At 34.9% G+C, this 22,631-nt stretch overlaps 2 protein-coding genes and 1 long non-coding RNA gene across 3 annotated transcripts in view; 1 reads left to right on the forward strand and 2 right to left on the reverse strand.

Moving 5' to 3' along the window:
- The window catches only part of LOC116290528 (large subunit GTPase 1 homolog), a 40,525-nt gene that overhangs the window by 12,120 nt on the left and 5,774 nt on the right, over nucleotides 1–22,631 (forward strand). The gene's annotated exons all lie outside the window — the stretch shown is intronic.
- LOC148911469 (uncharacterized) lies at nucleotides 1,082–22,060 on the reverse strand. Its single transcript, XR_016119747.1, has 3 exons — nucleotides 21,687–22,060; nucleotides 5,383–5,521; nucleotides 1,082–1,466 (listed from the first exon to the last, which is right to left on the reverse strand). It is a non-coding gene; the product is annotated as an uncharacterized LOC148911469 (long non-coding RNA).
- On the reverse strand, nucleotides 5,778–10,434 carry LOC116290516 (uncharacterized). Its single transcript, XM_031697560.2, has 2 exons — nucleotides 10,251–10,434; nucleotides 5,778–9,071 (listed from the first exon to the last, which is right to left on the reverse strand). The coding sequence occupies exons 1-2, from the start codon at nucleotides 10,395–10,397 to the stop codon at nucleotides 8,112–8,114; spliced, it is 1,107 nt and encodes a 368-aa protein (XP_031553420.2). The 5' UTR covers nucleotides 10,398–10,434; the 3' UTR covers nucleotides 5,778–8,111.

The following is a 22,631-nucleotide window of genomic DNA, read 5'->3' on the forward strand; positions in this document are numbered from 1 at the left end:
CCACAGAAAGAATTATTTACGCCAAGTATTTTCTGTTATCCCGACGGGCAACGATGTCGAATTTTTAAAGTATTAGGTGTTTTTGTTGCTCGGAAAGCTAAAAAGTCAATTTTTTCTCGGAAAAAAATGTCGAGCTCAAGGCGGGATTCGAATTTCTCAAACGATTCGAGTTCCCTTGTCAAGAAAAAAATAGAACAAAAACAAACGAACAAACGAGAAAAAAAACAAAAAAACTACGGAACCCGAATTTTACGCCTTTGCAAGATCAAGGTATGCGAGTTTATATCGCGTGGTTTATCCACAATGCTTTGCAGTTGTCAGTCATTCGATGCATTTTCTGCGAACCACCTTTATATGAAGTAAGGTGCGGGGCTCAAGCACACTACCACCACACCACCCTTGATGTGATTGGTTCTTGGTGTGGGGTATATTAGGCAAGTACACTATCACCACACCACCCTTGATGTGATTGGTTCTTGATTTGGGGTATATTAGGCAAGTACACTACCACCACACCACCCTTGATGTGAATGGCTCTTGGTTTGGGGTATATTAGGCAAGTACACTACCACCACACCACCCTTGATGTGATTGGTTCTTGGTTTGGGGTATATTAGGCAAGTACACTACCACCACACCACCCTTGATGTGATTGGCTCTTGGTGTGGGGTATATTAGGCAAGTACACAATGTACAATATAAAGATGGGATGGCCTCGTCATCAAGTAAACGTCAGCGAGAGATTTAAAGGTCGTTTAGAGAACCTGACTCTTGATGATGTAGAAGAGGAATTGAACAAAGAGATACAGATTTTGCACGAAAAACGACACCAGAAACCACAGAACAAAAATACAGGCGATTCAGCTGACTAAACTTTCTAAATATATATATTCATATTTAGAGTGCTCACACTAAATCCGTGAAACAAATACTAATTTTTGGCACTAAATAGTGATAATTAAACAATAGAAAACAAAGGATTCTGTATGAAATAGTACTAATTAGTACTATTTAATGTTCACGGTTTTAGTGCGTGCACTCTAATATAATAATAATATATAACAATATGTATTTTTGGACACTTGTATTTAATTTCTATTTAGTCATAAATTGCCTTTCATATTTGTATTATTTGTATTCTACTAGTTTATCAGAATAGGCCCTTTGCAGTTAAAGGTCACGTGCCTGTACTGGAGAGCAAAAGTTTTTTTCTTATTCTAAATTGGCGATTCTTTTTAACTACTATTGAAGTGCTTGAATGAAACGATGTGTAATCAGTGTATTGCGAATAGCATTGTTATTCCTAACTTAGACTCTCTGAAGAAACAGTCACATATCCACAAAGTGTGCAAAAGTAAGCCCACAATAATGCAGAAGATTACTCCCCAGGCTAAACGTCTTGAACATCGCTGCCTCTTTGTCTGTAGTAGTACCCTTGGAACCTTCATTGCCGCAGTGTTCTCGTCCTGTTCAAATGTGATATTGCAAGCAAATGAATGTATGATAAGCTGGAGTCAAATAATTTATTTAAATTTATTAAAACAAATGCGAATCAAGATTGGTCAGTCAATGATCATGAGGTGTGTCGTATGGTTTATTTATAACTATGACTTTCAACACAATTTCAATTTCAACTTTATTAAAACTATTAGATTTTACATGAACGAAAACAGATCTTGGTCCGCGTTTAGCATTGCTAGTCTAGGCGGGCCAAGATTATAAATAATAATTTAGTAACTTAAGATGTTTATAATATTTACATAACTAATTGCCTAACTTAATAAATAAATAATATTATGAAAATATGAGAGGAGGAAAATAAATTAAAAACATATTAAGTAAAGGAAGGAAAAAAAAAACACTTATTTTTCTATTCAACAGTTTTAAGTGTTGTCAAGATAAAGAAGCATTTAAATATGAATTGTTTAACAGGTTTTAATAGTATCCTAACATTTTTTCCTGGTTCACGAAAGTAATAGAATCCATTTTCCATGGATCTTATATGCTTGATGTCAAAAACAAAAAACAATCATTCATTAAATGTTTGATTTTTATTTTGAAGCACGGATTTTTTGTGTGCTATTAATGCAAAATGCCTATGCAGCAAAAAAATCACCCAAACAATCTTTATTTAATTAAGCGCTGCTTTGTAAATAAAAAAAGAATGGCGTTTTTTGTTTCTCGAATCTGCTGTTCCAAAGTATAATGTTTTCTCATATGCAACTATAGCGTCATCAGTTGTACTCAGATTCCTAGCCAATCAAGAAAGGAAAAAATAACTCTTCGAATATAAAGCAGATTGCAATCCTATGTACACTCATAGTACTAAGCATAAAGCTCACCCGTTATGGAAACACGTTCGGCTGCAGGCTCTCCTCCTTTTAAAATGAAACGTCGGTCTCGTATTTTCTTTACGTCTTAAAACCCATACAATAAGTCTTTATCCATAGAAAAACATCAATAGACATTTACATTAGTACCTATATATCTTGAAGGGAAAAACACGAAGCTCTTAGCTATGAAAATGATTCGATCCATTATCAAATATTTATGTTATACATGTTTGGTCTTTATCCTATAGACCGATGTCATAAAAATGGCTGCCACTCAGAGGGAGAATGAGACGAACACCAGAACGAGACATGTTAGGAATGAAATATGGCATATTCTGTCGTACTTAAGAGAATGTGATAGTCCAGACTCTTCTTAATTAATTTCTTATTTAAGATGATAAATTAAGGTGTTTATCGTAGTCATCCTAACTAGCATAGTTCAATGCTGTTGAGCCAACAAGGGAGTATTTTCTGTGGCCATCGCGTCTTGTAGAGTGTTTGGTTGCAAAGGAGTGTCGAGAACATCGGCATTCTCTTGGAAGATCTTGGTCAGAAAGAACTCTCCAAGTGTGTGACGGAGAGAAAGGGCAGTCAAAAGAAGCAATAACATGGTAACAGATGTGGCATCGTGACAGACGGTGTTTCCTTCAGAACGTGTTAACAATCGTGATGTGTTGTACTTGTCTGGAACTTGTTTGGAACTACAATTTGGAACTGAAACCAATTTGTAAGCAGCTACAATAGTTCCTAGAGCGTATACGACATAATTCTCGATCGAGTAGAGTAGCAAAGTCATTTTATAAACAATAACTTTCAGTCTACAAAGGGGTACATCATTCTTGACGAACTTTGGAACGAAGTTTAATGTAAACATGAGTGCAACGGACGTGATATGTTCGAGCATATACGTAGAATATACAATTGTTCTTTTCACTTGAATTTCTCCGCCAACAATAGTTATCAAGTCGTAGATAACTACCAGTATGGTAATGACACACAGCTTGTAGAAGTACTTTTTACGAAAAAGATGACTGATGATTGATTTGAAGCCTGGAAAATCAGATAATCGACTGACGTAGAAGATCAAAAGGAAGGATGTAAAGCTGACGATCGTCAGCCAAATTGCAGAAGTTATTTTCGGATTCGGGTAAAGAGAAAATTTTTTGCATTGCACTCCCATTTTAAACTCTCTGAAGAAGCAGTCACATAACCACACGGTGTACAGGAACAAGCCTACGAATCGGCCAACAATAATAAAGAAAATTAATCCCCACATTAAACTTCTTGAGCATCGATGCCTCATTGTTCGCAGTCGTACCTTTGGAACCACCATTTGCTTCAGCTTTCGTCCTAAAAATAATGTAATAGTACACGATGTTCGAGTCAAATAATTTATATATACTTGTTGAAAACTGGAGCAGTGTCTTTCGATACCGATTATTTATAACTATGACATCACGACAGTTTTGAACAGTGTTCTTGGAGGAGTACTACTGATGAAGATCAACCCATACTCGGGCTAGGGAAAATTATCATAGATTATTAAAAGTTATTGATAAAATCTTATATATTTGCCGCTTGAATCTTTTTAAGAATACAGCTATTACAGTGCGAATCGAAAACTCGTGGGAAATATTCATGGAATGTTCTATCGTGTTTTGAACAACCAAAAATGAGTCTCTAACCGCAAGATAACGGAAAAATATAACAACAACGGTTCTGATTGGTTGAACGGTTTTTCGATTAGCATTGTGACAAAAAAAGAAAGAATTTCTTCCATGTGTTTTCGAAAGTATATACAAATGGTTTTATTTTCTATGCGTGGAGCTCTTAACCATTGCGTGACATTAAAAGTGAGATAGAAATTAATTCAGATATTTTTTTTCAGTGAAACCTCGAAAGACTTAGATCCGTTTCAAACGTTTGATGTATTTAGGTTCGGCTCATGTAAAGTTCGACGTCTGAAACGGGCCTTATAGTTAATTCTGTCATGTGGAGAATGTGCAGAGGCTAAATCGGCTTTTTGCAAATGACATTTAACCTCAAAATCACAATCATGAAAAAATAAGAAATGTTTTTTTTTTTGCGATTTTTTCCGGTTTTAACTTGTGGGAAATGGACCCGCAAATGCGTCGTCACAAAAAAAAAAAAAAAAAAAAAAAAAAAGAAAGAAAAAAAGAAAAGAAAAAAAAAGAAAAGAATAAGAAAAGAATAAGAATTAGCTACGTCTTTTTCCATTTACTCTGTTTACCTTATTTTTGAAAATATTTATTATATTTACAGGATTTGTAGTCAAGTGAGGTCCAGACTACAGAATGGAATAGTCGAGCGCTAATATGCTGAAAGATATCAATTCTGGGGTTTTCCACGAAACCTAGATATAGACATCAAACTCATTCCTGAGGGTAATTAAAGCCGATATAGAAAACTAATCTTGCTCCTATTTATAGGAGTTGACTCACACAAACTTTCGCTTTCAGTTTACTGTCCTAGTATCATGGCTCATACAAATATGCCGTGATAGTTGAAAAGCTAGAGCCGTGATTCTTAACTAAAGATTCCAATCGATTTATTAAGGATATATTAAATTAATAAGTTTTAACCATGAGTTCACAAAGTCTTTTTGAAACAATTCGCTCAAAAAAAAAGAAAGCTTTTAAAAATTGTTGTTATAGGAGGATGCACAAGGAAATGTTTCGCTCAAAAAAACAAAAAAAAATTAATTAATTAATAAATGAATGAATGAATATATATATAATTATTTAATTAAATAATTAAATAAATGAATAAAAATGCTTCGTAATTCCAAAGCAGTATAGGGTGCACAAGACAAAACTTAAGATTGCCTATTTGCAGTTATTTAGTACAAAATAGTGAAAACCACTGGAGCAGAATAGGATCATTCCAACAAACCTTGGTACTTCTAGTTTGCTGTTGTTTATTCCATGCAAAAGGAACCACGTTCAACGTTTACTGGATGATTTTGATTGGATTAATCATACGGTGCCCAGGTTTATTGGAATATAATACAATAGAAACACAAAGTTACCTTGAATGTTAACTGTGAAAGTAAACGATACCGCCAGTTGTAGTTCCTTAATTTCACTGTTCCAAGAAATCAATCGAAATTATGCGACACCAGAGGTCAAGTACTCTGCTTAGCAGCTTTCATTTCTCGGTCCTAAATCCTTCGGAAGAAAAAGGTTACGTACGCAGATGTAGTAATAAGACGGGAAGCCCAAGCCCAAACTATCCGACAACGAATGCATTCTGGAATTTGAGTAGAGGGTTGACACGATCAAGAAGAAGGAGGTTTTACTATACTACTATACTAACTGACTAATACCAAGCTGGAGGGGGAGGGGGGGGGGGTCAAAATATATAGAAGTTGCACCTGTTAATTTTGCTTTAATAACCTATTCATTCAAAGCTAGACAAGAGAGGTCCGTGTGCAACAGCTTTATTTTTCTTTGAATTGTTTACAATGAATTAATTAGATAAACATTAAAGTAAACATTAATAAGGGCAATAGCTTACAAAGATTAAATATAAACTAAGTTAAAAATGCCTTTAAGCCAGATTACTGATATGAAATTAAATAGCTTATTTGGAGTAAATACAAATGCAAATAACTTTTTTTTTTCTCTTCTTTTTTTTTTTTTTTTTTTTTTTTTTCTTTTTCTAATTCTTTTAACTTTCTTAAAGTTAAATTAATTTTTTATGTCATTCCTAAGGGAATTCCACACTTTTGGGCCTTAAGGGAAATAGTGAGAGACAGCTTAGAAGCAGCTCTAGTGTTGTATTTGTGAATGCTATTAACATTAGTAAAAAAAACAACAATTAAATAAAGATAGTAGCAGCTTATCGTCATTAAATTTATACATGGAAAAAGCAGTGGCATAAATAAAAAGATCAAATAGCCCCATAATATTTATATATACAAGGGCACTAGGACACCGAATGTGGTTGGATTTCTATAGTTTTTTTTCCTTTCGATTATTGGAATTAAATTAACGTTATACTTGTTTACTTATCTTGTGTCCGTGTTCCTTCGTTCGCTGTTGTAATGCAGACGTTTTCATTCCAAAGGTCAAACGGTTTGAATAGCCTATGAGCGTTACTTCTTTAACGGCGTTCCGTACTTGACTTTGTTTGTACTATACCAGCAACAACGTGACCGCGCGATGCTCCTTACGTCAGTAATATTCAACCGTCAGTTAATATGGTTAATCAAATTCACCTTAAGTTCCATAAATTAAGAATGGATAGATCAAGGAATAATATAAAGTGATAAGAAATAATAGTATTTACATAATAGCGAAGTTTGGAGAGAATCCTTAAACTTTTTTTTATCTTTTTGACAACAAATTCAATGAATCAATACAAATGTCAAGGTGCTTACTGTTGATTTTCACCAGGTAAAGGCTTTTCGTTTTGAGTGCACAACGTAAATCCGTGAAACTACTACTAACTATTTAGCGCATATAAATATTTTATTAGAGTACAAACACTAAAAGTGTGCAACAATTTGCACTATTTAGTAGTAAATAGTGCCAAATAAACAATAGAAAACAATAGGATTAGCATTATTTAGCAGTATTTAGTGGTATTTATGTTACACACTTATAGTGTTTGTACTCTATTAACTATTTAGTTATAAACTAAGAATTCACTGAGGCATGAGCAAAACAAAGAAACAAAGACAGCAAGATGCGCTGCTATTGTTGTTTGCACTAATTTGCTCCAGTGATAGTATTTAATAGATTATAGTACACTCAACAAAATTACTCGACTGATTGGTCGAGAGGAGTACAATTATAGCGTTAATTGTACTCCGTAGCAAACCGAATTAAGTCGCTATGACAACACGGCCAAAACAATGTCAAAACAATTATTTTCTATCATTTTGTACTTAAAAAACATAAATAAAATTTTTTTAATTTTTAAAAAGCCGTAAGAACTAATCTATTTTATGCATTTCAGTTGCGCGATGGAATGAAAATCGGCCGCCAAATAGACAAAGATGAACGGCGTCGCTTCGCATTTTTTACTGAAATTTTGAACTATAAACAAAAAATGTTAGTGAACTATAAACAAAAAATCGCACGATCGTCTCGTGCAATTTGGAATCAATAGACACTCGCAATGTTTTGATAGTTCTTTAATTGCACTCGCCTAAAGGCTCGTGCAATTACAAGAACTTTCAAAACATTACTCGTGTATATTAATTTTTAATAATTATTAATATTAAACTAATTAATAAAAAATAATATTAATAACAATGGATTTTGATAAGATCAGTAATTAATATGTTATACAGTTTACGCTGTGAAGGATGGAAAACCGATAACAAATTTTGATGTTTTTATATTTCAAAAATGAGAGCTTATTAGCACATAACCAAGTATGAATACCAATAAGCTAAGAATTTAAAGTAGATTGAAAGGTAGTAATACTATAAATAATTATACTATACTATAAATACTATTCAGTATATACTATAAATAAGACAGTTACTTGATGTTGAATAGAACATCAATAATCAATGAGTGATGAAACTGGAATGAGTTACTATAAATAATTCTATATCTTATACTTTCTGCGTTTTTATACTACCTGCATCCACCTCTGAGTTCACCTTATCACTGTTCACCTATGTATACATGAAAGGTACGAACCTAAAGTATTTTAGATAAAATCTATGCACATGAAATCTCATCTTCCGATTTTTCAATCTCTCCCTTCTTCCTTTCTTGCTTGTTTCCATGCTTTGGTTGCTTAGTTGTATGCTTGGTTATCATACGTGGCTTTTGGTTGGGCTTTCATTTCTATTTCGCATGACGAATTATCCGTTTCAAAGTTTGTCTCCTTTGTCCCTGTCCCTGTTCTTTTTTCTTCTTCTTCTTTGGGTTGAGTCACTGACGGAGTAAGAAAATTCGGTGGAGCTTGCGACGGGGGGTCGAGAACATCAACATCTTCTTCGAACAACTTGGTCAGAAAGAATTCTCCAACTGTGAAACGGAGAGCGAGGACAGGCAAAAGAAGAAACAACATGGTAACAGCTAGGACATCGTTACAGTCGGTGTTGATTTGATTTTCAGGTGTGGGACTACAAGTTGTAGGAACGGAAACCAGTCTGTACGCAGATACAACAGTTCCTAAGGCGTGTAGGACATAATTCTCGATCGAGTAGAGTAGCAAGGTTAATTTATAACCATAATATTTCGGATTACGTTGTAGTACATCCTTCTTGACGAACTTTGGAACGAAGTTTAATGTGAGCATGAGTGCAACAGACGTGATATGTTCGAGTATATACGCACAGTATAAAACTGTTGTTCTCGCTTGAATTTCTCCGCCAAAAATAGTTATCAAGTCGTAGGCAATTACCAGCATGGTAATGAAACACAGCTTGTAGAAGTACTTTTTACGATAAAGATGTCTGAAGATTGACTTCAAGGCTGAACAACCGTGCAATCGCCTGACGAAGTTGATTAGACACACGGATGTAATGCTGACGATTACAAGCCAAACTGTAGAAATTATTTTTGGTTCAGGGTAAAGAGTGAAATCTTTGCATGGCACTCCCATTTTAAACTCTCTGAAGAAGCAGTCAATTAACCACACGGTGTACATGATCAAGAAGACCAAACGGCCAACAATAAAACTGAAGATTACTACTACCCACGTTATTCCATCAGGCATGGCTCGTAGTCGTTCCCACAGACCCATTTCGTCCTGTTCAAATACAATAGCACATGGAGTGTGTGTAGTTATGTTTAAGGTGAATAATTTATCTGTAAATTTTGAATTGAAAACTATTTCCGGATTTCAAGTCGTGAGGGACTGGGTACTAGCCCTTAATATTGTATGATAATAATATTAGAGTGCAAACAATATAACCGTTAAAATTTTAGAAATACTAGATAGCACAATTTCTTGCAAATTCCATTGTTTTCTATTGTTTAATTAGCACTATTTTGTACTATTTAGTAATTAGTGTTCCACGGATAAATTACTTGCACTCTAATTTTAAAAAAACCTTTAATTTAAATTTAAACCTCTTGTCCTAATTGTACAGGGGAGGTTCAGGAATTTGGGGTCGGGACGCGTGCGCGAGGGGGGCGCCTCTTCGGCTTTGAACAGGGCCATACAAGTTGAACTAATTTGTAAATTTTTATTAGATTTTATATCCTGTGTTATAGTGTATTTATAAGTTTATGTCAACATTGCCCAGGCCTCTAGGCTCGCAAGTTGAAATTGGATACTTGAATATTTTACACACTACACCGAACCCGCGGCGCGCTCTCCCCGCTACACCACCCGTGCTTTCCTAGTTGTAGTAGTTGACTCACAAAAAACTTTTGCTTTCGCTTTCTCGGCTCCTGCAAATACGCCGTGATAGTTTGGCTATTGAAATAGACATCCCCAGTGACAGGCAAAATATTTGTCGAAAATAAACCGCCAAAATAAAAAGATTGCCGAAATAGAAAAAGCCTATAATAAATTTAGTACCTACGCCGATAGGTAGAAGAATAAGTAAAAAACACTTTGCAAAAGTCTAACAAATCGTTAGCTTATAAAAATACAAACGACAAAAACCTGAATAACCACCAAAAGCTACGGAAAAAATAAATACATAACGAAAGAAATTTGACCGATTTGTAAGCAAATTGACAAACTACACAGCCACCGCGGAGACATTTTCCTTTTTTCCGTACTATTCTCTTATATATTCGATTCTTAACCTCCCTTTTTTCTGACTAATCTCTTATGTTTTCAAAACCTAGCCCCCCACCCCTCCCACTTTTCAGGGTGTTCTGCGCGCGGTCCTTGCTACATTACTACTACATTATCCACGAGAAGTCGGGGAGTTGACATTTACGAAAAAATAAAGAGAAGCGGGACTAGACATACCGTAGCGGCAGCTTGGTTCTGCCCTGGGTTTGAAAGCTGAGCGTCGCCTGGCTGTTGAACCGTCACTGGACATTGAACTGCGATGTTGTGTTCCTCTTCTTGTCTTACAGCTTCCTGCTGCGGTGCCGCCGGTTCTTGATCACCCATAAGTACTCTAGACCAACTTCTCAAAGAGCCGCACGATCTGTGTTATTTGAATAAGAAATAAAGATTTGCTTCCTGTCAGCTTCTTTCCGCCGAGAATTTATGTAAGGAGTGGTTAATATAATAAGCTTAATCACCATGGGACATGTGAGTGAATCGCATGCATAATTAAGTATATTCAAATGACTTAGAATAGTACATGGAGTGTGTGTAGTTATGTTTAAGGCGAATAATTTATCTGTAATTTTTGAATTGGAAGCTATTTCCAGATTTTAAGTCGTGAAGGACTGGGTACGAGTCCCCTAATATTGTATAATAATAATAATGATAATAATGATGATAATAATAATAATAATAATGATGATAATAATTTAATTTTAAACCTTTAATTTCAATTTAAACCTCTTGTCCTAATTGTACAGGGGAGGTTCAGGAATTCGGGCTGGGGACGCGTGCGCGCGGGGGGCGGCTCTTCGGCTTTGAACAGGGCCATACAAATTAAACTAATTTGTAAATTTTTATTAGCTTTTATATCCTGTGTTAGAGTGCTTTTCATAAACCCGTGAAACACACTTTAGCGTATTTAAGCACTATTACACTTTGTCTCTTTTGTTTTTTATTGTCTCTACACGACTATTACGATCTTTTACACTCTAATTATTACACTTTGTTTCACGGGTTTATGAAAACCACTCTGGTGTATCTATAAGCTTATGTCAACATTGCCCAGGCCTCTAGGCTCGCAATTGTTGAAATTGGATGCTTGACAATTTCGTAATAAAATCTTCCATGATAATAATAATAATAATAATAATAATAATAATAACAATAATAATAATAATTATTATTATTATTATTATTATTATAATAATTATAGTGTTATATAAATTATTAAAAAAATTGGTTGGAGTTCCTGAATTTCACTATTCCAAGAAATCCACCAAAATTATGCGTCGCCAGACGTACAGGTCACTTCCTATAATAATTGACCTAATTTACTATGACGTGATTGCTAGTTTATGTGGGGGATAGAATCGCCAAATCCAATTATCAGTAGAAAATTCAACTAAATTTGCTCCTAGAGAAACAGTTTAATCTAAAATGGCCTGGTTTTCAGATATAATATGTGTTAATATGTACTAAAAAATATTCTGAGCGTTTGCTGGCTATACTACTTCTACTTGGAATGATACGGGATTTAGAACAATTTTCGGTTAGTTTGCGTTGATTTGACCCCGTCCGACGACCATGATCCTTTGCGTTTAAACAATAGATTGTTGAAGATTGTTTTGATGTGACGTCATAGTGAAGTAGGACATCGGAACTACAAACCAATCGCGAGACCTGTTTACAAGCTGTTATTGATTGCATATATTATGCGACGCCTGCTGCGAAGTAGTCCGTTCTTAAGCAGCCCGCGCCGCTGCATGTAAAAATGTCACTCTCACTCCTAAAAAAAACCATACCAATTAATTCGCATTATTCTGCGAAAGGAGATATCAGAGGTTATCCCTATTGAGGATATCTCGTAAGATCGAATTGAAATTAGATAGTTGATTTTTGCGGAGGGAGGGAACCCGGAGAAAAATCCTAGAAGCACAGGAGAAAACCAACAAACAACTCTACTCACATACTACAGCGAACCCGGGGCTCGAACTCGGGTAGCCATAGTGAGAGGCGTGCGCCCTCACCGCTACGCCACCCGTGCTTTCCTAGTTGTAGTAGTTGACTCGCAAAAAACTTTCGCTTTCACTTTCATAGAACGGTGTCTCGGCTCCTGCAAATACGCCGTGATAGTTTGGCTGTCAACGGAATTGACTGTGTCTGGACTGAAGATTTTAGCGGAGCTCCTTCGGCCCGCGCGAGCGGAGCACCATACTTAAGAAAAATTGGTAAACCATCGAGTTGATTTTTCATGGCTTGGCTGACGTCGCTTCCGTCCGTACGTACGTACGTCCAGGAATCCCGCTTGATGTCAAAGCAAAACTACTCAAAAATGCGGCTCTCAAATGCACAGAAAAAATCGCTTTAGGGCAAGTTATAGACCAAAAACAGTAAGTCAAAGATGGATCAAGAAGTGTTCTTCAAGAATTCAGGTGTGTGTTTTTTAGCAAACAATCGTATATTATTATCTTTGTTGACCAGCATTTTTCTCGACGATTCGACAAATCAAATACTTTCTCTCAAAACTTTTAATATTTCTATAGATAAGCTTAATTTATTTTAATGCTGGATGACATATAACACGAAGAGCATATTACAACAAATATTCGTCCTTTATTTAACATTGTAAATCTTTGTAAACAATTCGTTTGTTTTTATTCAACTATCGTATGTTTTTCGTTCAAGAAATATGCAGCTTTGTTTGCCTCCTATCGCGGGGTCCCATGGGCAAAACACTGAAGACTTTCATTCAATAATTTTATATCTTTCTACAGATAATCTATTTTATTATTGGATATGAGATATAAATTTTCACCAAATATTAAACTGCTTATTAAGCTGTTAGAGCAAGTATGATTATAAAATGAGACCTACTAGACTTTCACTTTAAAAGGCTAAACAATATTCAAAAACAAACGCCAATTTACTGACAAAGATATCCGTCATTTTGTATTTTGCATTGTCTTTTGCATTATTTTCTATTTTGTCTCAGTTGTTCTTGTCAAGTTTATCTGAATGTAAACTTCGTCTCGTTCTGTAAAAGACGTAATTAAAGTAAGCTTATTTTCTGCTCACCTTAACCAGTTTTCAAGTCTGTTTTTTAGTCTTGATTTCGTCCTAAATCTCCAGATTTTCGATTTCAGTGAAAGACATCTGAGGTAAATTTCACTAAACTTGATATTGTATTGGATTATCTGTAGTTATCATTCGTTTTTTTTTTTCAAGTAAAAGAGATTCAAAGCCTAATTAAACTGTCGGCCTTGGAAAACTTTGTCGAAGAATCTTCCAAGAACAAAACTAGCCCCTGGGGTGGTGGTGAGTTGTGTACAAAATTCCTAAGTAGGAGAGTATACTCGCGCAAAAAAACAAAACAAAACAATGTAGTGCATTTCGATTCGATTTCACTGCATGGCTTTTGTCATGGGAGAAATTATCTTCATCTCGAATAAAAAATAATTGAAGATTTTTTTCCCGATCTTATTTTTACTTTTCAGTTTCATTCCAATTGTTCTCCCTGTGACATCCGTATCGGGAGCTCCGCTTTTAGGCAGTGCCTAAATATATATATTAATCGATTTATAAACGAAAAACATACTGAAAAAAGGTTTTAACTATCAATTAACAAAGTATTTTGAAAAGTTTCTCTCCTAAAAATAGCTTTCAAAAATGTCGATTTTTAATTCCATAGCAGGGTATTCAAGGCAACGTTTCGCTTCCAAAAAAGTTTTTAAAATGTTTTCCAATTCCATAGTAGTCTAGTGTGCAGAAGACAAAACTCAATATTGTCTATTTCTAGTTATTTTGTACAAAATCATAGTAGTGAATATCAACTAACCTGGATACTTCTAATTTGCTGTTAGTGTTTATTGCACGGCAAACGAACAAAAAAAAACGAAAAGCGTTTAGCAAATGAATGAATTTTATCGAATATGATACCCATCAGGTTTATTGAAATATATTAGGAACTAGAAGCACAAAGTTACCTTGAAATGCTTGCTTCGAATGTTGAGTCTGAAAATAAACGATGTGGCCAGTTGTAGTCGCCGAGATTCAGTGTCAGGTTCGAAGAAATCAGCCGAATTTATGCGTAAGTATTATTAATAGATTAGCAACGATGCCGCCAATTGGAGCTCCTGAAATCCACCAAAATTATTCGTCGCCAGACGTACAGGTCACTTTCTATAATAATTCTAGGAACTACAAACCAATCGCGAGACCTGTTTGCAAGCTGATGCTACATCAGATCATTAGCATACTGAACAGATTTATCGTTGGTTTTAAAAATGTTTTGTCTCTCATATTCAAAGAGTTTCGAAAAATGTTGTTTGTAGTACGATGATAAGCAAACTTACAGCATATCTAGCAAGAGTATTCATTCGCTTGATTGGTATTTTGAAGCAAATTTTAGCATGAAAATTACGGGTACTGTATCAAAATATTCATAGAAATAAAATTATATATATATATATATATATATATATATATATATATATGTATAACAAATTGGAAATTATTTGAAAGTCAGGATGTGACAAAAGCCAAGAGTTAATAATAAAACGCTACATTATAACTTTTGCTCAGGGCTGATGATAATGATTTTTGACGACGACTATGAAATTCTTGTGAATTTTTTCGTTGCCCGTGAGCGGGATTGTGATTGGTCGATTAGGTCACGTGCCACTTGATCACCCTCCTCTGGGTCCATGTACTGTGTCACTTATTTTGTTTTGCTCGTTTACGTACTTCTGCGAACAATTTTCTCCTTTGACTTGTTAGGCTTTCATTAATATAAACTTTATTTGCTCCTTTTAATTTCCCTCCATCAGAATCGTTTTTATAATTCCTAAGTTTCCATCTGGCTTCGTAGAGATTCTTCTTATCCTCATAGTTTTTAAATTTCACTATGATTGGTCTTGGAGATATTTTAGAGGGAGGTCTGTGAACAATATAAATGTCGTTTTCTTCGAGATCGTCTACTCCAATGGCTTTGGCTAGCTCCTCCACTAATGCATCAAGATCTTCTTCTTCTTGTTACGGAATGCCATGGATTTCGAGATTATATTTTCTCTGATATTGATTTAAATCATCTTGCACTTCATCCAGTTTATTCATTCTAACTTTGAGTGTAACCAGCTCGTCTTGTTGTTCTTTGCACATGGCGTTGAGTTGAGCATTTTCTCTCGTTAACTCATCAATAGTGTTACTGGCTTGTACAGCACTCTTAATCTCTTCATATTCCTTTCTTTCTAATTTCAGAGTTTTCCTGTTTTCATACCTTTAACATCTTCTTGAACTTCTAATAATTTCTTGTGTAATAAAAGACTTAACCGCCAGTTTACTGTTTACAAGCTTTATTTGAACCACAACACGGTGCAAAGCGACCGAACCAAACTCACCCGTCCAAACACACTTAGCTTAACCTTGACTGCCCCCGGCGCATGCGCAGTACACTCACTACACCTGTATAGTTTTTAGCTAGATATCTCTTCTTATACAAAAAGCATATTAAATATGTCAGCCACATTTCGAAAAAAGAATATGAAACTTCAATTCAACCTGAATCTTTATCGCTTATTTCATACAGAAAACCAAATTTTAGCGTGCAGCTCGCGGACGCAGGATTCGCATGTTTATGAAAATTGCAGTAAAATGCAGATTAGCTACATTTACAAATCAGTAGAGACGAATCTCTTTACAAACGAATATTTGTTTTGACGGAAGTTCTTCTCTTTTGACATAATAGGAGAGTCATGACTATTTTTACAACCATTTCCCAAGCATCTTGTGTGCCCAACTTGTTTTATGATTATTGATGTGCATGTGCCGAATACTATAGGTGCCGTTGGTCCAATGGAAGATGATCTCTGGAGAAGAATGCACCCGCATTTTACAGGGTGCGCAGTCATCCGGTTGTTGAGGCAACAGAGATACATTCTTTGTAATATAGTGTTCATTTTACTTATTGCAATGTCTTTGTTGGGTCCTTGAGTGTATAGTGTGGTATCATCTGCATACATAATATATATATATTTAGGCACTGCCTAAAAGCGGAGCTCTCGAATGTGAATGAACATTGGAAAAAATTGCCCTTACATTTGGAATATTTGCTCTTTTCGGTCTTTTTCCTCTCTTTCCAAAGCAAAAGGTTGTTCTTAAAAGTAAAGTTATATAGCACAAGTAAACTGCGTGATAAAACATCCTAAATGACCCGTACATCTTCTGTTCTTTCGCTAGCGTATTTTCGAGGCTACGAAGCCTAAGAAACCATAAGAGGTGAATGTATAGGCCAACAGATAGTATGAGCTTATAAAATCAGCAAAAATACGGTTCTAAACTTTAACAAATTCCTAAGAATTATACCAAAATGTTCAGGAAAGCCCGGGGTTTTCAAATCTGTTTTATATCAAGGAGAGACGATTTTCTAGCTTGACTCCGGTTATGTCATGCATTTTTTCATTTTTTCATTTAAAAAAAAAATTTTTTTTTCAATAGAATTCAATCTAAACCATACGATACAGTCCGTGAATAGTTGAATTAACTGAATCCACTTCTGTTTTTTGACTAGATGGTCATTATTTTGAGAAAAGATCCACAAACCTTGTTTTTGACACATAATTTGTATGGGCTTACATGAGGGGGCGTGAGCTTGAAATCGTAGCTGATGTTAACAGATTTTTTCTGATGTGAAAGGTAAAAATAAGACCGGGAAAAAAAACTTTCAATTATTTCTTATTCAAAATGAAAATAATTTCTCCCATAATAAAAACCATGCAGTGAAATCGAATCGAAATGCCCTACATTGTTTTTCGTTTTTTGTTCTTTGTTTGTTTTTTTGTTTTTGTTTTTGTTTTGTTTTTGTTTTTTTGTTGTTTTTTTTTTGCGCGAGTATACTCTCCCACTTAGGAATTTTGTACACAACTCACCACCACCCCCAGGGGCTAGTTTTGTTCTTGGAAGATTCTTCGACAAAAAGTTTTCCAAGGCCGACAGTTTAATTAGGCTTTGGATCGCTTTTACTTAAAAAAAAAAACGAAAGATAACTACAGATAATCCAATACAATATCAAGTTTAGTGAAATTTACCTCGAATGCCTTTCATGGAAATCGAAAATCTGGAGATTTAGGACAAATCAAGACTGAAAAACAGACTTGAAAACTGGCGGTTAAGGTGAGCAAAAAATAAGGTTTACTTAATAGGTCTTTTACAGTTTTCCAAAAACAAAGCTTACATTCATTTAAACTTAACAAGAACAACTGAGACAAAATAGAAAATAATGCAAAAGGCAATGCAAAATACAAAATGGCTCTTTTCTTTGGCAGTAAATTGGCGTTTGTAAATGTTTTTGAATATTTTTTAGCTTTTTAAAGTGAAAGTCTAGGTCTTTATAAAATAACATCTCTCAACAACACAAATTTATAAGCTCATTTTTATAATCATACTTGCTCGAACAGCTTAATAAACAGTTGAATATTTGTAAAAATTTATATTTCATTCAAAAATAAGTAAATAATTGGTAGAAAGATATAAAATTATTGAATGAAAGTCTTCTTTGTTTTGCCGATGGGACACCGCGGATAGGAGGCGAGCAAAGCTGCATTTTTTTTTTTTTTTTTTTTTTTGAACAAAAAACATACGATAGTTATTTAAAAATAACCGAATTGTTAAGATTTACAAAGCTAAATAAAGGACGAATATTTCTTGTCGTAATATGCTCTCCGTGTTATATTTCCTCCAACATTAAAATAAATTAAGCTTATCTATCTTTGATTTGTCTTTGATTAGTCTTTGATTCGTCGATTCGACGAGAAAAATGCTTGTCACAAAAAAATATATATGTACGATCGTTTGCTAAAAAAACACACCTGATTTCTTGAAGAACACTTTTTGATCCATCTTTGACTACATGAAAGTATTTTTTTAATTGTTTTTGGTCTATAACATGTCCAAGAGCGATTTTATTTTTTGTGCATTTGAGAGCCGCATTTGTGAGTGGTTTTGCTTTGACATCAAGCGGGATTCCTGTGTTGTGTACACGGACGGACGGACGGACGGACGGAAGTGACGTCAGCCAAGCCATGAAAAATCAACTCGATGGTTTACCATTTTTTCTTAAGTATGGTGCTCCGTTTCGCTTTTAAGTATAAAATAGGTTTGTAGATAGTTAATTTGATTTGAAAATTTCTAGTTATATCTTCAATTTTATATATATGTAGTTTAGATTTTTAGTGTACATATCATACTATTATATATTTTACTAAGAACTAAAGTGTCGTCCAAGAACTCCTCCGAGACCACTGAACTTATATATTTAAAAAAAAACCACATAATTCATGCATTGGTCACGAAGATGAACGACATCTATTTTTGATTTGAAAATATTGCACTTTTTAACATTCGAATAACCAATTTTATATGGAACGGTAGGAAACCAAAAATCAAGCACACAACTCTAATTGGAGATTTTCTTCAAGGACGACTGAGATTGCCCGATTTAGAAACTATGATTAAAACGAACCGTGTAGAATGGGTACTAAAACTGTTGGATGATAAAAAAACATATACTGGAAGTGCTTTGCGAAAAAATATTTTGAATCCATTGGTGGACTGCAAGTCCTAAGAGAAAATTTTGACTTATCTCGGGTAAAAGTCCAAAAATTTCCTGAATTTTATAGGGAAATCTTAGACAGTTGGAGTCAAGTTAGCGAATATAAGGTTGAAACTGTTGAAGAAATTCTTCATTAACCAATCTGGTTAAACAAATATGTACATTTAGACTCAAGCTATTATACTGTCAGGAAATTTAATAGACGATTTTAAACTCCGTCCCACACAATGTCCGCAAAAAAACGGAATCTTCATGAATATATAATCAATATCGAGTTTGTTTTTACAACAAAGTACACAGAGGCGCAAATACTACGGGCAAACAGTTAAGCAAAGTGAAACTTTGCAAAAGTTTTTTGTTTAATATCTAAAGCTAGCATTGAGTACGAAAAATTTGAGCAAAATAAGCCGAAGTATATTTTCCCCAGAGAATGTAAGATTCAATCAGTTACCACACAATGAACCCAAAATAAGCCCCATAAATATTCTCCAGAACGTGATTTCCTCGCAAGGATGATTCACTTCAAGTATTACAAATAGCAAGCTTTCTCGAACTTTCGAACTTAATAAGCAGGAATTATGAGAAATATAACTTGAGTCGTTTCTAGCTATAAAAGACAAATGAAATGTTGACCAAACGAGAGCTATAGTTTTTGTTAACTTTTTGAAGGAGGTTCCCCGTTCCCCTGCTGCGTCGCAAAAACAATCCGTCATAAACAGGTGAAACGATTTGCGCATGCCCAATCTGTGTCTTATAGAATGTAAATATATATATTCTTAATTCATCCATATTTTTCTCCAGAAATTAGAATTTCTCTAATATCAAAGCCGAAGAACTAATATTATCAAGAGAGGTCTCACTTGACATGTTTTGATATTTCTAGCTGGTTATCTAACACTGAACTTAAGGGAAGTTATCCTGGTGGTACTCGTTGATATAACAAACTTTGGCGTCATTGCACTTTATGTCAGTGGGAATCACTAAAAACTTTTTCCAACTTTTTTTCGCATCATTCTTTTCTACTTTGACCTAAACTTTCCAATAAATTAAATGTTGTTTGTTAATAATAACGTTACTGAGAAGCTACACAAGTCCTTACCCTCTCTCTCACTACTAACGTTTTACTGCTACAACTTCAGTTTACTGCATTTGCAGCTGCATATTGAAGTTACCTGATATTCTGCGAGGATCAGCTCAATTTGATAAACGTTTTACTCGTATAAGAGTATAAGATTCACACAGTTGCAACACAATGAACCCAAAAAACCAATAAATATTATCCAGAACGTACATATTTCGTCAACCTTGATTCCTTCGTAAGGATGATTCAATTCAAGTATTCTTAAACGCAAACTTTCTCGAACGCTCAAAACTAAGCAGGAACTAATAATTATATCTGTGAGTTTTCCCAAACTTACCTTCAGTTGTCACTACCTAATAAAAGACAAAAGGAATGTTGAACAAACGCCAGCTAAAGCTTCTTACATCTCCATGGTCTTGGTGTTCGCGTCGACTTTGATTTTGAAGGGTGTTCCCCGTTCCCTTCAGTGTTGACAAAAATATGCCGTCATTAACAGGTGAAACGCTAGTGCGCATACTCGAGGCGTGTGTCTTATAGACCAATCTAGAACGCAGAGCCCGCGTTTCTTCTTCTTGCATATTTCCTTGGTTCTTTTGATTCAAATACATCCAAAAATACTGAGTTCGTCAGCGGCTATGCTCTAACATAGATTCCTAGATATCGTCCCACATTTAACAGCAACATTCCAAATTATTATTCGTAATGTATATATGGTTTCGATTCATAGAACTCCTGGAAGCTTTTAAGAGCTAAATCCGAGAAAGTAACGTCGTGTCAAAAATAAAAATAAGCGATAAAGATTCAGGTTGAATTGAAGTTTCATATTCTTTTTCAAAAATTGGCTGACATGATCAATCTGCTTTTTGTATGTGTTTGATATTTGAAGTTGGTCTTAATTACAAAACGATTGAGCCGTAGTATCTTTTCCTCAGAAATTGCAGGTTTCACACAGTTACCACACAATAGACGAACCCAAAAGCCTTGCAAATATATTTATCCAGAACGTGATTCCCTGGCAAGGATGACTCAGTTCAAGTATTATAATAGCAAGCTTTCTCGAACTAAATAAGCAGGAATTATAAGAAATATAACTTAACTTGAGTTTTCACTAGCTAAACGACAAAAGAAATGTTGACCAAACGAGAGCTAATTTTTTTATCTTTCGCTTTCGACTTTCGTTTTGAAGGAGGTTCCCCGTTCCCCTGGTGCGTCGCAAAAACAATACGTCATTAACAGGTGAAACGATTTGCGCATGCTCAAGGCGTGTGTCTTATACAATGTAAATATATATTTTTTCAATTCCTTCACATTTTTCTCCAGAAATTAGAATTTCTCTAATATCAAAGCCTAAGAACTAATATTAACAAGAGAGGTCTCACTTGACATGTTTTGATATTTCTAGCTGGTTATCTAACACTGAACTTAAGGGAAGTTATCCTGATGGTACTCGTTGATATAAACAAACTTTGGCGTCATTGCACTTCACGTCAGTGGGAATCACTAAAAACTTTTTCCAACTTTTTTTCGCATCATTCTTTTCTACTTTAACCTAAACTTTCCAATAAATTAGATGATTCTTGTTAATAGTAACGTTCTTGAGAAGCTACACAAGTCCTTACCCTCTCTCTCACTACTAACGTTTTACCTGCTACAACTTCAGTTTACTGCATTTGCAGCTGCATATTGAAGTTACTTGACTATATACTGCGAGGATCAGCTCAATTTGATAAACTTTTTACTCGTATAAGAGTATAAGCTTCACACAGTTACAACACAATGAACCCAGAAACCCAATAAATATTATCCAGAACGTACATATTTCGTCAACCTTGATTCCTTCGTAAAGATGATTCAGTTCAAGTATTCTTAAACGCAAACTTTCTCGAAAGCTCAAAACTAAGCAGGAACTAATAAATATATCTGTGAGTTTTCCCAAACTTACCTTGAGTTGTCACTAGCTAATAAAAGACAAAAGGAATGTTGACCAAACGACAGCTAAAGCTTCTTACATCTTCATGGTCTTGGTGTTCGCGCCGACTTTGATTTTGAAGTCGACAAAAACATGACGTCATTAACAGATGAAACTATATGCGCATGCTCAAGGCGTGTGTCTTCTAGAACAATCTCGCACTCAGAGCCTGTGTTTCTTCTTGCTTGCTGCAGGCCACAAGAAACTCAGGCTCTGAGTATGAGATTGCTTAGCTATTTACTGGGATACTTGTGGTATCACAGTGGTAAAATGCCTTTTTGTATTTTTCTCCTGGACAAAATGACGAAGTTGCGCAATAGTTACCCAGGGGTCTTCAGGAACTTACCCAAGAGACCTTCGCGGGTATCTGCTATTGAGTTCCCGTCTATAGTCCAATCAATTATCATGTACCAGCTGTCAAACAATGTCACTATGTTGTCGAGTGATTATGAGAGGGCGGAGCTAGCAGATCATGTGGCAGAGGTTTATGTCTACGCATGCTCTATTTCATTGACTGCCGTAATTCAGGACAGCCGAACTAGAAATATTAATTTATCAATTTGGTAAACCAGGCTTTTAGAAGATAGCGGGGATTTCGAAGCGATTATTTCTAAGAATTTTAATAAACTTCATGGGAAAATGTTGGTTTTGGTTAACTATTCATGATTCATCTACTCGAACAGTATTTTCTGCACGAACAAGCGAAGATCGATGAGGAGAACAGGGTTTCAAAAGTCAGAATTGATACGATAAGCGAAAGCATAAAACTAAATTCATTCAGCATAAAACTAAATTCATTCAGCATGACCCGTTATTCTCTTGAACTTGACAATATAGTCTTATAACCTATTCTTATGTAATTATATTAACTGTTTTGGCTTCAAAGTCTACTCACAAAGGAACATGAGGTACATAATA

This window comes from Actinia tenebrosa, unplaced genomic scaffold (assembly GCF_029948245.1).
Source record: "Actinia tenebrosa isolate PJP-AT-01 unplaced genomic scaffold, QUT_ActTen_1.0 PGA_scaffold14__42_contigs__length_11649687, whole genome shotgun sequence".
In the NCBI taxonomy this organism is placed as follows: Eukaryota; Metazoa; Cnidaria; class Anthozoa; order Actiniaria; family Actiniidae; genus Actinia; species Actinia tenebrosa.

Excerpts from the sequence above, each read along its gene's own strand:
- LOC116290516 (XM_031697560.2), bottom strand. The coding sequence starts at position 10,397 with ATGGGTGATCAAGAACCGGCGGCACCGCAGCAGGAAGCTGTAAGACAA. Across the intron at positions 9,072-10,250 it reads AGAACCAAGCTGCCGCTACG|GACGAAATGGGTCTGTGGGA; the intron begins GTATGTCTAGTC and ends GTATTTGAACAG.